General features: G+C 48.4%; 2 protein-coding genes across 2 annotated transcripts; both read right to left on the bottom strand.

Moving 5' to 3' along the window:
* Positions 1-113: 113 nt before the first annotated feature.
* chrng (cholinergic receptor, nicotinic, gamma) lies at positions 114-5,441 on the bottom strand. Its single transcript, XM_086129174.1, has 12 exons — positions 5,370-5,441; positions 4,831-4,967; positions 4,708-4,752; positions 4,230-4,354; positions 3,994-4,149; positions 3,045-3,142; positions 2,408-2,608; positions 2,153-2,267; positions 1,965-2,079; positions 1,081-1,324; positions 874-1,007; positions 114-735 (listed from the first exon to the last, which is right to left on the bottom strand). The coding sequence occupies exons 1-12, from the start codon at positions 5,425-5,427 to the stop codon at positions 517-519; spliced, it is 1,647 nt and encodes a 548-aa protein (XP_085985300.1). The 5' UTR covers positions 5,428-5,441; the 3' UTR covers positions 114-516.
* A 230-nt stretch (positions 5,442-5,671) lies between these two features.
* Positions 5,672-13,297, bottom strand: prss56 (serine protease 56). Its single transcript, XM_086128814.1, has 14 exons — positions 13,028-13,297; positions 11,545-11,703; positions 11,222-11,476; positions 10,914-11,103; positions 10,334-10,442; positions 9,845-10,001; positions 9,626-9,768; positions 9,340-9,499; positions 9,031-9,219; positions 8,749-8,922; positions 8,406-8,608; positions 7,233-7,743; positions 7,050-7,156; positions 5,672-6,943 (listed from the first exon to the last, which is right to left on the bottom strand). Exons 1-14 carry the CDS (start codon positions 13,125-13,127, stop codon positions 6,770-6,772), a joined length of 2,631 nt encoding a protein of 876 aa, XP_085984940.1. The 5' UTR covers positions 13,128-13,297; the 3' UTR covers positions 5,672-6,769.
* Between the last annotated feature and the right edge of the window lie 943 nt (positions 13,298-14,240).

The raw sequence follows: 14,240 nt of genomic DNA, 5'->3' as shown, positions 1-14,240 counted from the left end.
ATTATTATTGACATTTTAGCAAAGAGTTTCATGTCCAAATTATTCACAAGCAAGGCAGAGCCAATGATGTAAATTTCTAGACTACACAAACAATTTATTTTATTGTAGTTGCCACTTTTTTGTGTCAAGTCCAGCTAACATGTACCCAATCAACAAATACCAGTACAAACATCGCTTTGACAACATTTGGAATTCAACAGTTTTGGGCTGCAGCTAGCCGTCATATAGCATTAGCACTGAGTGTTAGCAAAGAGCATCGTGGAGATTCACCGACACCAGACGTAGGAGATCCAAAATAATAAAAATCCTTCAGCTACAAAAAGCTCGTGGACACTACTGTCGGTGAAATTTAAGGCGTTTGAGAAGTGCGCTTGCACGGTGAAAAAACATCGGAGAGTACACTGCCCAGATTTTCGAACCATAAACATCGCTGTCATCGTGACTGTGTTAGCACAGCTAACAACCGATTAATCAACCAAATTCAACTTTGCAAGAAAGGATATGAGGCGATCCGCTTCAACCCAGCAGGTCCTCTCCTGATCTGGTATCGGCTAGCGTGAGGTTTTCTATTGTGGGAAGGTACTTCTTGGGATCCCCCAGGAAGGGGGAAGATGGCGGCTGGTTGAAGTGGCCCAATAGGAAGATGGCGATGGTGCCAACGAAGAAGAGCAGAGCCATGACAATGAAGCAGACCCGGTCGATGACCCGGGCGACTCGGATCCACTCTTCATTCTCCTGAGTGGAACAAGAATCACTCGCCTATTTTCCATAAATGCAAAGCTGCATGAGTGTTGGGTGTTCAACTTTAGTCCTCTTTTTTTTCTTTTCTTTTTTTTTGCAGGGCAAACCATTGTGAGTGAAAAGACAACTTACGTTTTGATAGTTGCTCTGCTGCCTTGTCGTCTCTGCGATGTGTTTACACGAAGCAATGCACTGCTTGAGTTCCGGGGCAGCTTTTGTCAAACTTAGACTAAGTCGCTCGGCTGTTCCCTCTTCCAGGTCTTTGTCTAGCAAAGCAAACCTGACATCAATGGATATGTCCGCCGATGGAGGTAGAAACCAACTCGTCAACGTACTTACTCAACGTCTCAAAGACTGACTTCATCAGTCCATTTCTGTCTTGGAGTCGGGCAAACACGAGTTCAGTCTGAGCTGTTTTCAGTATATATTCCTCCGCCTTGTTGATTAACGTCATGGAGCTGCGGCGCCGACATGGGACCAGATGTATTTGGGTCCTGTCGTCGACTCCAGCGGCGGCGTCATGATTGGGTGTCCAGGGCTGTATTTGCATTCTCAACAGCCGAGGCAGCACGTTAAGAAAGATCTGAAGGGGACAGAGATACGGTACTGCACATGGTGATCTGGATCCATGAATGGCTCCATCCTTTATTTGCTACTTCAAGGCACAGAAATCAATTTCTCTGCTACTTAACCTGTTCGGGTTAGAATCCAATTTACTGCCACCAATGAAGCCCTAGTTTAGCCCCTCTTGCATTTATTTATTTGATATTCCATCCATCGATCCGTTTTCTGTTCCGCCTTATCCTCACAAGGGCCGCGGGGGGAGCTGGAGCCTATCCCCGTCTCTGGGCAGTAGGCGGGGGACACCCTGAACCGGTTGCCAGCCAATCGCAGGGCACACAGAGACGAACAACCATCCGCGCTCACCCTCACACCTAGGGACAATTCAGCGTCTTCAATCAACCTGCCACGCATGTTTTTGGAATGTGGGAGGAAAGCGGAGTACCCGTAGAAAACCCACGCAGGCCCGGGGAGAACATGCAAACTCCACACAGGGAGGCCGGATCTGGAATCGAACCCGCTACCTCTGCACTGTGAGGTCGACACGCTAACCACTAGCCCACCGGGCCGCCCTAATATTTAATATATAAATGTAAAATATATGTATGGATCAAACCCCCCCAGGAGGTGTGAAATCCGGATGCAACAGCGCACGGCCCCACCTTTCTGACTTGGTCTGACATCACGTGAGTGCTTGGTGTTCTCAGTGATACGTTGAGAACGATCACGCAGTTCATCACTACAATGGTGGTCACGGACATTACAAACATCAGATACCTGCGGCGGAAGATGAACATCACGATGAAAGGGCAAAAACAAAATCTCTCAACGCAAATATCTTACGACTTACTTTCCGATAAGAGGAACCGCCATGGACGTTTCTGGAACCTTTCTGGCAATGAGCAAAAGGAACACGGTCTGGCCCAGAAGAGTAGCAATGGACATGGTGCACTTCTGGCCCCCAGCTGCAAAAGACACAATCCTCAACTTGTGTCAACCGCGCGATGATCTGAAGAGAATCTTGATTAGATTTTGCGTTTCAACAAACTTCCTGCACGTTTTGTAGTCTTAACGTTTTGAAAAGAAGGAGAAAAAGGGAAAAGACCTTTGGCGGGTAGGTAGTAAACAAGCAGGCAGAGAGACGAAAAGAGCACGCAGGGAGCGATGATGTTGATGATGTAGAAGAGGGGCTTCCTCTGGATGATGAGGAAAAAGACCAATTGCTGGTATTCTGGGTCATCTTTGGTGAACTGGTTGTTGATCACCTTCTTTGCTGGTCTGTGTTTGATGGCCCATTCTCCATTTTCTGGTGAAGGCAAAAATATATATAAAAAACATTTAGTGGAACGGTTGAAGTCAAATGGCCCGAAAATAATTTGGAGGGTAACTTAAAAATGAAGTTTTTAAAGCCACAACACTGAAACAAAATTGTGTTGGAAGGAAGAATTGTGGCAGCAACGTGTCAGCTTACAAGGCCCTGAGCATCTGACAGTTCCTGGCAGGGAAGAACATCGGCATGCTACCCCTCCCCTCAATCTCCAACTCAAGGTGCTCATCCAGGGGACCAAAAATAGACCTGGTTGATGACCACAAATTTAAATATTGAGGACCCACCAAGATGTGCTTTGCTGGCCACGTTGCCACGGCAATAACAACTGCATGTGGAACCCAAACGTGAAAATATGCCAATACAAGTGCATATATTGTGTGCTATTTGTGATCCGTGCAGTCAGGCGTCATACCCGTGAAAGCCTCGGGGTCAATATCAACCCACTCCAGAGTTACGTTGTCCTCCTTTTTCAGAACGAGTTCAATCTCATTGGCACTGTAGGTCTGGGAGCTGCACACAAAGACAAGAGCTATGGGTCTGCCGGCACAATGAAAAACAAACATTTATTTCCTTTCACAAGACAGCAACATGAAAAGCGACCTTGAATGGTACTTTTGTCTGCCGTTTGGACACCGCGAGCTCTATTTCAGCACAAAGACAAGCTGACGTGGGAACGTGCAGCCTGGGAGCCAGGATTCTAGAAACACTGGAGTCATAAGTCTAGAATAGATTTTTCTCGAGGAGGAACCAAACTCTTTTATATTTGACTAACCTCCAAAAAGGTCCTTCTTTGTGTGTCCTTTTTTTTCCTCAGAAACAGACAAAAAAAAGTTCACACGCTGACGTTAACCCTTTCATGCACTCTGTAACCTGATAAGGTGTCCACTGCTGTAACCGCATGTCCCTGAAAGGGTTAAAGTGTTCAAATTTGAAAATATTTACTGTGGGGTGCACTGTTGTATTGCAAATGCAAATTTTTTTTTTCCTCCCTCACGGAGAACTGAAAAACCTAAATTGTTCATAGGCGTGACTGTGAGTATGAATCGTTGTCTAAAAGTGGCTGCAGAGTAGATATTTCTTTTCATTCAAATGTTTTATTTCTCCAATATGCAAGGATACATTCTAAAATATTTCCCCTTTTTCAGATTTTGTAACGTATCACGTAGATTTCTTTCAGTAGACCAATTTGAGCTAAATATCCCGACATTGTATAGAAAACCTCTTCTGTGAACAGTGCAGTAGATGTAAAAAGTCGACACCCCCGTGTTCGCATGCCATGTTTTTGTGCTATTACAAAAATAAGACGAAGATAAGATAAGACGAAATGCTCGTCATCGATCGTCATTCAGATCTCCGCTCACCGGAACACCATGGTGCAATTCTGCCAGTCGAAGGGGAAATAGTTGACGGTGATGGGACAAGCGCTGCGGTAGATGGCGGGGGGCAACCAGTACACGCAGCCGTCAGGAGACACCAGCGCGTTACAATACAGCGCCACTTCAAATTGTCCATCCACACTGCACATATGTTTCGAAAACTTTTAACATGGCTACCGAATATACTTGAGCTTTTTTTTTTTTTTGCTTGAATGACTGACTTGTTCTCCAGGATGACGTCGGGGAGCCAGATCTTCTTGGAGGGCAAGCGTAGCTGCGAGGTGATGTTCTTGTATAAGGTGGATCGAGGTGGTTGGTCCCATCTGAGCCTGTAGTCGCACCATTGCTACGAGCAGAAGCAAGTGGAGTTTTATAGCAATATGATGGTGCCCGGAGATCATGTGTCAATTCAATTCGTTGTGCTGCTCTTTCAAGTGTGCTCGCCTTTGCCATGGGGTTGTTATTTGTTGCTCGCAGAGGGTAAATCATATACGCCTGAGAGTATTGTGATATTGTTTGTCTACATGTGTTGCGCCACCCTTTTGTACAGCGCTTCTATCTTGCGCTCACAAGTCACAACAAATAAATTATCCGAATGACGACTCTTATCCGGAAAAAAAACCCCCGTAAGTCGGGTCACTCGTATCTCACGGCACCACTGTACTCAGCTTTATAAGTTCACAAGGTGCCACAGATTACCATTTCGATCCAAACACTCGTCATCAGGGCCTCGTCCTTTTCACTCTGAGAAGAGAAGTTCATCGTCATTCCATTATCATTTGTTCCTATGCCCATCAGGATCCCGTTGAAAAGCTTTCTCACCAGGGAGATGAGGTTGGTCAGGGTCATCTTGAGTGTCACCTGCGTGACATCCCCACTGTTCTCCACGGGCCTCACTTTCTTGTTGTAGCCTTTCATCAAGTCCTTGAAAAGTTCCCCTTCGAGATTAACGGCGTATGCTGCACACAAACAAACACACGGCACAGGCTGAGCAAATTGAAGCATATTCACTGCGAGACGTGAAACTGATACGTGATGTCTTCGGCAGGATGTCTAAGGAGGTAGCCATGCTCTAAAGTCTTCCAAAAATGGTGTCAAAGTGCTTTCATCACGCTCTATCATTGCATGAAATGCAAATCAAACACATTTTAATCCATTGATGTATAAGTTGTTTTGTTTTTTTCCCCTCGACACCGTTCGCAATCGACAAGACTGCGAACTACCGGTCGATCGCGATTGACGTATTGGGCACCCCTGTACTAAGGCACGGTTATCTCTTTGGATGTCACGCCACGACAAAGTTCAACAGTGTTGGAAAGAAACACGCGCAGACAGAAGAATCAGAGCAAACCCGCCCTTACCTGAGGCAGAAATCATGAATATCTTCAAGAGGAATGACACAGAGAGAAGAGAATCCATCAGTGTGTGCGTGCGCTTACAGGCCGCTCCGTTTGACAAAACTAAATGATCGCAGACACACATGCACAATACTTAATGGACCTGCTGGCATTCTGCCTTTGTGTTGATGTGCACGTGTGTGTGTGTGTGTGTGTGTGTGTGTGCGCGCGCGCGCGCGCGTGTGTGTGTGTTTGTATTGATGTGACAGCTGAAAATGCAGCCCTGGAATTATAGTTCAACATGTGCTGGAAAACACACACACACAGCATTTGCCAGTCTGGCATTTATCTTCAGCGAATAAAATAAGCAAGGGACAAAATTAGCACAGAGCCTTTTGCAAACAAAAAAAAGAAAAAAGAAACAAAAGGGCAGGAGAAGAAGAAGGATAGTAAGTGTGAAACAAAAGAACAAAAGGCTCCAGTTGACTGAAGAGGTGATAAGTGTGGCTCATTTGCAGGCACATGTCAATGAAGGCTGATCTGGCGCTGTGTAGATTGCGAGACGTTGCCGGCACATTTGGGAATCGCTGTCAACTATCAGCCTGCGCGTCACAAACATATTTGTTCAGCACATCCCCAAACCTGAGGCGGGAATGTTTCCCAAATGTCGGGAGCGTTTTGTTTGTTTGTGTGTGCGTGTGTATACCATTTTTTGCCAGTTTATGGTGGACAAGGATTTTGCATCCTTTTACGATTCTTCATCCTGGTATGAGGAAGGAAGACAGTTATAAATGTATACAGCATGTGCTCTGTTGATGTCATGGTTGGCAGCTTGAGTTCAATGTCCGGTCACAGTACCGGCCAATCAGTGCTCACGTGCAGGGGGCAAGCCGCCGCCCCTCTGGTGTAAAATACTGCAGCAGCCCTGGCAACTCATTTAAATATCTCCCATCAAACATTCACTCTGGAAAGACAAACCCCCCCCCCCCCCCCCCGAGTGCCACGGTGTTAATAAATGTTTTATACGCACGTCATTCATATATATTTTGCTGTTACAAAAATACAAAAAGATTTTTTTTCTCGAAAAATAAATAAGATATAAACATGATAAGCAGTCCGTGTCCTTCACAAGAGGCTCAACCTTTGCAAAAGACTTTGTGCCGATGAGAATCGAATAACTTATCGCTTGGATAGATTCATAAGTTAGTCAAGCTTGTTGTGAGGGCTAGCAGATGGCTGGATGGATACATTCATAGTTTTTCGGCAGAGCCGCAATCTGGCTCTCAAAACGGTCACGGAATCCTACTTCGAGGATACGTTCCAGGGTAGGAAGCAACTGTTTGCGTTCGAGTCCCACGACGATGTGACCGAGGTCGTCTGGCGCTTCCGTTTTTGTGATCGTCCTTCCTGTGGTTCCGTCGACGTTAAGTCTTCAGGGCCTCCAGCGCTAAGGAGATGATCCTCGGCACACTGCGGTAGAAGGATTCATTTTCCAGGCCTACGAGACTGTAGAAAGTCAGAGGCCGCCCTCCTACGACAGCTCTGACCCTCGCCTGATAAAGTCCTCGATCGTTCTTGGAGCTTAGATCAACCAAGACCTGAAACAAAAGAGAAGCCCCAACAAAACACAGAGATCATCATCCAAAACAACGTGTCCGACGACGTCGACGTCTCTGAATCTCGTCGTCGTGAGCAAGGAGTTACCTCTTGGAAGCTCATATGGAGATTCTTGTTTGGGATATTCAGCACCCAATGGTAAGAGGCTCTGACTTGACTGACTTGCTGTGAAGTCTCTCGAACACCGGGACAAACTACAAGGACGAGGCAAAACCATTTTAGGGCTTCGACAAGCCACCGTAACACGACGAACCGTCAGAACAGGCTTACCTTTCCCACCGGGCCCGGGTGTCTGTCTCTTGCGGAGAAGGCTCCTTTGTCGTCTGCGCAGACTGAAAGGAACACTAGCGTGCAGAGTGTGAGGCTGAGATGTCGTCTTCGCCATATGAATTGGGAGAACTGCAGTTGATCCCAAAGCCGCTAACTCTCCGAGATCAACCGCTTTGTCCCACGTGCCCTCGGTTGTTGTGACAAACGCTTCATTTTGGCTCTCATCGCTGGTCAAAGTTTCACTTGCCGTCTTTAATTTCTCAATTTCGCTCATTAGGGCCGATAGAAGTGACCAAGGCTTCTGCGATTTGGGGGAAGAGGAAGGAGCAGGGTCGATTTGCAGCCTCGGGGAAGATGTTGGAAGAAAAAGAGGGTCAGAAGAACGTTGGTGGAGATCGGATGGATCCATGCGGAGGCTGGGCGGAGCAGCTTTGGAGTCCAGTTTGGAGCGTAACGCCGAGATCATATTTTGGTATTCTTTCTGAAGCCGAAGAACCGAGTCGTCCCCTGCCTGGAAACAGCACGTAGAAATATGGATTACGTATACGATGAGGTGTACAGGGGGACGCTCTCCAGCGATTACACATCATTCCAAAAAAAAATAAAAAATCAGCCTACTGGGGAGCAACATTGTGCTGCCGTGCAATAAATTGTGGCCCGTTGACATCAGAGAGTCGCGTCGCCTTGCAAGTTTGCACGCACGCACATTGGGAATGCCACACCGAGGTAGCACAGCAGACGACAAAATGAATTGCTGGCAAACGTACCAAAAAATGTGTCGGCCTGCCTGTATCGCAATCTGAAAAGCGCAAATCAGCCATTTTAGTCATTTTCTGCTTCCCTTTCACATCTTGTCTCCTTCCTGGAATGCGTTCGAACAACCACAGCTGATGAGGGACACGTTTTTACTTCATATAGTGACCCGAAAGCTAATATTTATGAAAGTGCTCTTGCAAAAGCAGCACAACTCTGATGTGACGTGAATGCGTGCCAGCGGCCTGGCTCTTGAAGAATATGAAAATAATAAAGAAAATATGGAAGAAAAAAAAAAAAGAAATAGCGAATGATCCCAACATCATTTTTCATCTCACAACCTTGTAAATTTCAACATTGCTCTTTAAGGGTGAATGTGGATTTTTAATTAAAGGCTAACAGATTTAGGGATGCCGGTACCTGTAGGAAACGTTTTTCTTCCCGTCTGGATGATTCAAAGGAGTTTTCTGCGGAAGTGTCGTTGCGCCGTGCCTCCATGTCCTCAGCGATGGTGACCAGGTAATTCTCCCAATCTTCTACGCTGGGGCCCAAGGCCTTGAACAAAGCTGGAGGAACTGAAGGGGAACCTTGCTCCGTTGGTCTCACAGCGCTACCTTGCTGCTCTGCAATGAATAACACTTGTTGCAACAGCAGCGATTCCATTTTTAATTTTATTTTTGTCGCGACCATTACACGTGGCTGTGAAATTTTCCGTTTTGAGGAATCGTGGAAGCGCATCCTCGGCCGGTTGGACGGGATGTACCTTCGATCGGCACAACGTCCCTTTTGTCTCTGCTGTGAGGGAAAGCGGTGCTGTAGATGTGTTCCACCAGTTGAGGAAGCGTCTGCGTGAAGAAGGCGAGGTCGACTTTGTCCCTGATGTAGTCTTCAGCGCTCTGCAGCAGGTCCAGCAGAGTTTGCAGGAAGGAACGCAGCTCTACATGCAAAATGATGAGGGGGGAGGATCACAAATCAAGAAAAAAAAACACTTTTGCGTCATCAAAGATGATACGGATTGTAATCTTTTTGTAAGAACGCTACGTACGACATTTCTTGAAGCGGGTGAGACATTTGTCCTCGGCCATTCGGCTGCAAGCGCCGCCCGACTGGCCCGGAGGGCAGCTGAGGGTGTAGAAGCGACACAGAGTGATGAACTCTGACCTTTGCTCCTCCTCTGTCATCTCTGTTGTTTTTAGAAGCTCCGGACATGTTGGTTCCCTGCTGCCAAATGACTCTGAGACAAACACATGTCGTTTATGATTCCACACAATTGCAGAGAGAGTATTTATAATTATAGGTCAGTGTGAATTTGCAAATATATTTGTTGTCATTTCGATCGTTGCTGCGCACTTACTCTGTATTTCCACTTGGATCCAGTCAGAAAAAGCAGACACGCGGGTATAAACCCCGGGCTTGCCCTTCTCCCCGCATCCATCTCCCCAGGACGTAATCCCGTGTAGCTGGAAGCGACCGGAAATTCTGTCCTGGTAGATCAGCGGCCCTCCAGAGTCACCCTAAACAGCAGTCACGATGACAGAATAACAAATGAAACATTTGCCAGCTCGCAAAGTGCTTATGAGATGGCAGATCCTCAAGCACGAAGGTGAATTCGTTCCATTGAAATGTGTTTTGCCGCCCACCTGACAGGAGTCGATCCCCCCTGATAGATAGCCGGCACACAGCATGGTGTTGGTGACCAGCTCTTTGCCCAGCGCATTCTTACACGTATTCTGAGGCAGCAGGGGCACTTTGGCCTCCATTACAGTGTCAGCAGACGGCCCATCTGCATCGATAACACACACGATTGCTTTCCGGAAGGCCTATGAAAGCTAATTTGTCATCTTCCGTGCATACTTCACCTTCATAGAGGGAACCCCAGCCTGCCACCAGGCAAGGGCTGCCAGTAGGGGGCTCCATCCCAGAGGGCAGACACACAGGGGTGACACGGTCCGACAGAACCACGGGAGACGTCAACTCCACCAGGGCGATGTCGTTGTTAAACGTCTTTGGGTTGAACTGTAAGACATTTATGACATTTTACTGCTGACTGAGGAATGCTTGTGGGGATCCTCATCCATCCGGGTCATTTAATTCAGAGGACGCTGAATCAATCTGGACTGTTCTGCTTGTCTTAGGATATGTTTTGCCTCTCATCCAAGTCGGCTTCATCAGTTCATGCAAGAAAGTTTGTTGAACCTAACCTGAAACTTTTCTAGTTGTAAAGGGTTCACCCGAATGACATATTGAACCCTACGGAACGGGATGTCGGTTAAATTCATCCTGTGAGTGAGTCAAGGCCGGCGAGCGGATACTTTGGGCAACATATCACGCTATGTTTGCAACTCTACCTTAGGATGAGGAACGATGCGGTTGACTTTGAGAACCTGCTCATCGGGGTCAGTCTTGGTGATGTCAAACTCGCCCACCACGGCCGTCCAGTAGCTTTCACTGCGGCTCCTGTTTGGATGAAGAATCACGGTGAATGGACCCAACACACGAGTCAATGACGTCGAATGCGAAAATCCATCCGTCGTTCCGAACCATTCGATCAATGATTCTCGACAACTGCGCGGTGGCATATTAGCGCGCCATGAGAAATGTTCCAGTTTTCCTTCACTGGTTCAAAACGGATGCATGGGTGGAAGGATTCTATTTTTAATACAAATAACGGAGCTTTCTTATCTATCCGTGACACCGATGTATCGTGAGTGACAAGCAAAACAATTAAATGCGACTTCCACGACATACAATAAACCTGGTTATCCGCCCGTTGCCGTTCATATGGGTCCAGATTTAAATGACTAAATCAACTCAAACGAGATCATTTATTTCAGTGTTCCATTTCGTGATTTTTGTTTTTCAGCGTGCGGCGGTATTTTTCTGATGTAAAAATCTGTGGCTGTATGATAATGTTTGGATGACTCTTACCCGGCAAAACAGTGCGCGGCAGTGACCACCCAGGAGCTTTCCACCAGAACCCCTCCACACATCAGGCCACCATCAAGCTGCAGATTGACTAACCAGGGCCAGCTGCCCGGCGGAGCAGGGGAGCCCCCCACGATCCTGGAACGAGGCTGGGTGACGTTGCGCGCCGAGGATGACCTCTGACCGCACACGGCTGCGGATGAAGGCGCAGACAATCAGGAAGAGTGGCGAATTCAACTTGCGCAAAACGAGATTTGTGACTCCAACGGTAAATGGAGACGAATTATTTGAAGCGGTATGTGTCCCCTCACCCTGCACATGCGTCTGAGTGGCGGGTTCCAGGTTCTGCATCGTGTTCAGCAAGCTGCACTGAAGGACGCGGGCGCTGCAGCTCTCGCCCATGATTCTGATGCAGCTCTCTTTGTCCGAGTTACCGGCTTGACAGCGGTGTTGGTAGAAAGCGCAAGCCTGGCTCAGGGCCCAACTCCGCTCGCCTTCATCTTGAAGCTTCTGGGCCTTGCTGATGACGTCGCAGCTGGGTTCCGTCAAGGCGTTGGCGGGTGAAGCTGTTCGGGCGGAGATTGGGGAGTCAGCGTGAATGGCTCGCCAGAGGTGGGATGAATGAGGAGCTTACAGCAGGATCCAGAGGGCTGCCCGCAGTCCTGAAACAAGCAGGGAGCGCAGCCCCTGCAGCCCGCCTCCACCCGACTCCTCTCGGATGACGCTCGGTCCAGAGCGGACAGGGCGCTGGTCATGGCTGCCTCGAGAACCACCGTGCCGCGATCGGATAGAGCTGCGGTGGACAGAAAGACCAAAATGGGACATGAGGAAGACCAATACTGCAGATTTGAGATCAGCAGGACTTGCAAAAGTCTTCGTGGCTTAACCTGCATTGTCCATCTATCCATTTTCCCATCCGCTTCATCCTCATAAGGGTCGCGGGGGGTGCTGGAGCCTATCCCAGCCGTCTTCGGGCAGTAGGCGGGGGACACCCTGAACCGGTCGCCAGCCAATCGCAGGGCACACACAGAGACGAACAACCATCCGCGCTCACACTCACACCTGGGGACAATTTTGAGTGTACAATCAGCCTGCCATGCATGTTTTTTGGAATGCGGGAGGAAACCAGAGTACCCGGAGAAAACCCACGCAGGCACCGGGAGAACATGCAAACTCCACACAGGAAGGCCGCAGCCAGGATTTCCCTGCATTCTAACAGTAGAATTAGTTTGAGTCGAAACTACAGCCCCCTATTTTTCTTCTCATGCTGCTCTTTGAGCCCGTTGGCAGCGTGTCGGGGAGGCGAGCTCACGCTCGATGCGCCGGCGAGGCTTTCTACAGACACACTTCAATCGGGCCGCCGACCCTGCCGTTGCTCCCCCCCACCCTCCTCTGCACCCGACAACATCACAGGAAGGACACTAACAACAGAAATGCTGATTGAAGTACTTAATTAGAGGGCCGGCGCTGAGCGGGCAGAGCCTGGCAGGCATGGATGGACGGACCCAGGGGGGGCACGGACAGGCAGCCGCAGGGAGGCTTGGACCTCACGCTTTGAGTTTGAAGCTCTTTGCTCATCATTTTGCAAATCGGATTGCATGTCATTGCTTTTGTCGGGGCTTGAACGGAAGGGTGAAGTGCTGCATGTGTTTTGTTGCAAATCACTTTCACGCTATTGTTCCCACTTGGCTACCAATAATGAATCTTTGTTCATCTACCTATGCCAGAGACATAAAGTGACAGCGAAATGCTCCTCCACTCGAAGGTGCCTGCACATTTAGCCTGTGCATCCACCTGTTGTCATTCATGCAACAGAGCAATGGCTTTTTGTTCAGCTAAGCAGGTGCACATTTCACATGAAGTGCATTTGTGAGTCGGTCATCAGTATTTCGTCTTTGTTACTTTTTGTGAGATTTTCCTGTTGTTAAATATGCACTTTGGCAAAAACAACGGTTTCAGGTTGAACATTTCATTCATCCTAATCCAGAAAGACTTTCTGTGTACTGTACCTAACTAAGATCACCAGACACATGTCAAGATCAACAGGATCAGCAATGTTCGGTACCGTGGGTTTTTTGACTCTTAAAATGTTGCAGTGGACAGAGCCGAGCGTTTACCTTTGAGTGCACTCTGAGGCATCCTGTAGACTTCTCTGCCTGCGGGAGCTGCCAGTAAACAGCCCAAGCCTGTGAGGAGCAGCGATACCAGTACGAGCATGCTGTCAGAACACGCGCCGTCCGGTGACGACAGCCGGGGAGACACTTGGCGATACCGGAGAGAATGCCGAGATGATGCTGGCCTGCCGAGGCCTGGCCGTGTCCAGGTTGGTGTCTCTGCAAAAGGCTTTCTCCCTCCTTCTGATCGTCTGTGACATCAGAATGTGGCATCTGTCTGGAAATGTAGGTAGAGGAATAATAAGTGGCTCCTGATTGCTGCCCGGTATATATAGAGTGTCCAGGAGAACACCAGAATGGGGGTGGAGAGGAAAGGAGGCAAGGGAGGGGAGGGAGAGATGCTCCCATGCAGGGCCAATACACAAACAGATGAATTCATTAAGACTGGGACAGCAAATCGGGCGCAACTTGCCAAGGCTGGACATCACAAAGAGGTTTGCTCCTGTGAAAGGAGACGCAAGGGGAACGAAGGGCCGGGCGGCAGGCAAGGGGGTGTTGTTTGAACTAATTAATGGGAGAGGAAGAGGGAGAAAGTTAGAGCGATAAGGATATGGGCTGATGTGAAAACGGAGGGGAGGAATGTAGCACGAAGTGACGGGATGCGGCGGGAGCTCAGTTATCAGAGGGGAGGGAGGGAGGGGAGGGACGGGAGGGAGACCGGGGGTGAGACAGCCAGAGAGGAAAGTGTCCGCCATTCTCCGTGCCTCTCAAAGAGGGCATTGTACCCCGGTGTCCCTCTGAGGACGCCCGCATCAAAGGCGTCCCCCGGGCATCACTTGGCCGCCGCCTCCATTGATCACTTACACTCTTTTATCCCGCCCATTAAAATATTGTCAGTTCACATCTCTTTTGTCTTTCTCTGCTGAACTCCCCTTTTGTTACATAAAGATACGAGATGCGAATGCTCAAGAACATTAAGTCAGAGGCGTTCTTTTCGTGTTTGCTCTTGTGGCATTGTCACATGCAACCAACAGCGGCATTCTGGAGCTGCAGTGGTGCCTTGACTTCATTTGGAGTTTTTAAAGATGCGGCCTTTTGGGGGGTTTTGTTTGGAGGGGGGGTTGTTGTTTTTTTTTGCTTGGACTTTGAGCCCTGCACCTCTGCACTAGGCCGACACACTAATCAGTCGACCACCAGGCTACACATTTAAAATTTA

The sequence above is a fragment of the Hippocampus guttulatus genome, chromosome 14 (genome assembly GCF_054856545.1).
Source record: "Hippocampus guttulatus isolate MCC_2025c chromosome 14, RoL_Hgut_1.0, whole genome shotgun sequence".
NCBI classification, from domain to species: Eukaryota; Metazoa; Chordata; class Actinopteri; order Syngnathiformes; family Syngnathidae; genus Hippocampus; species Hippocampus guttulatus.
This window is presented reverse-complemented; position numbering and strand designations above follow the sequence as displayed.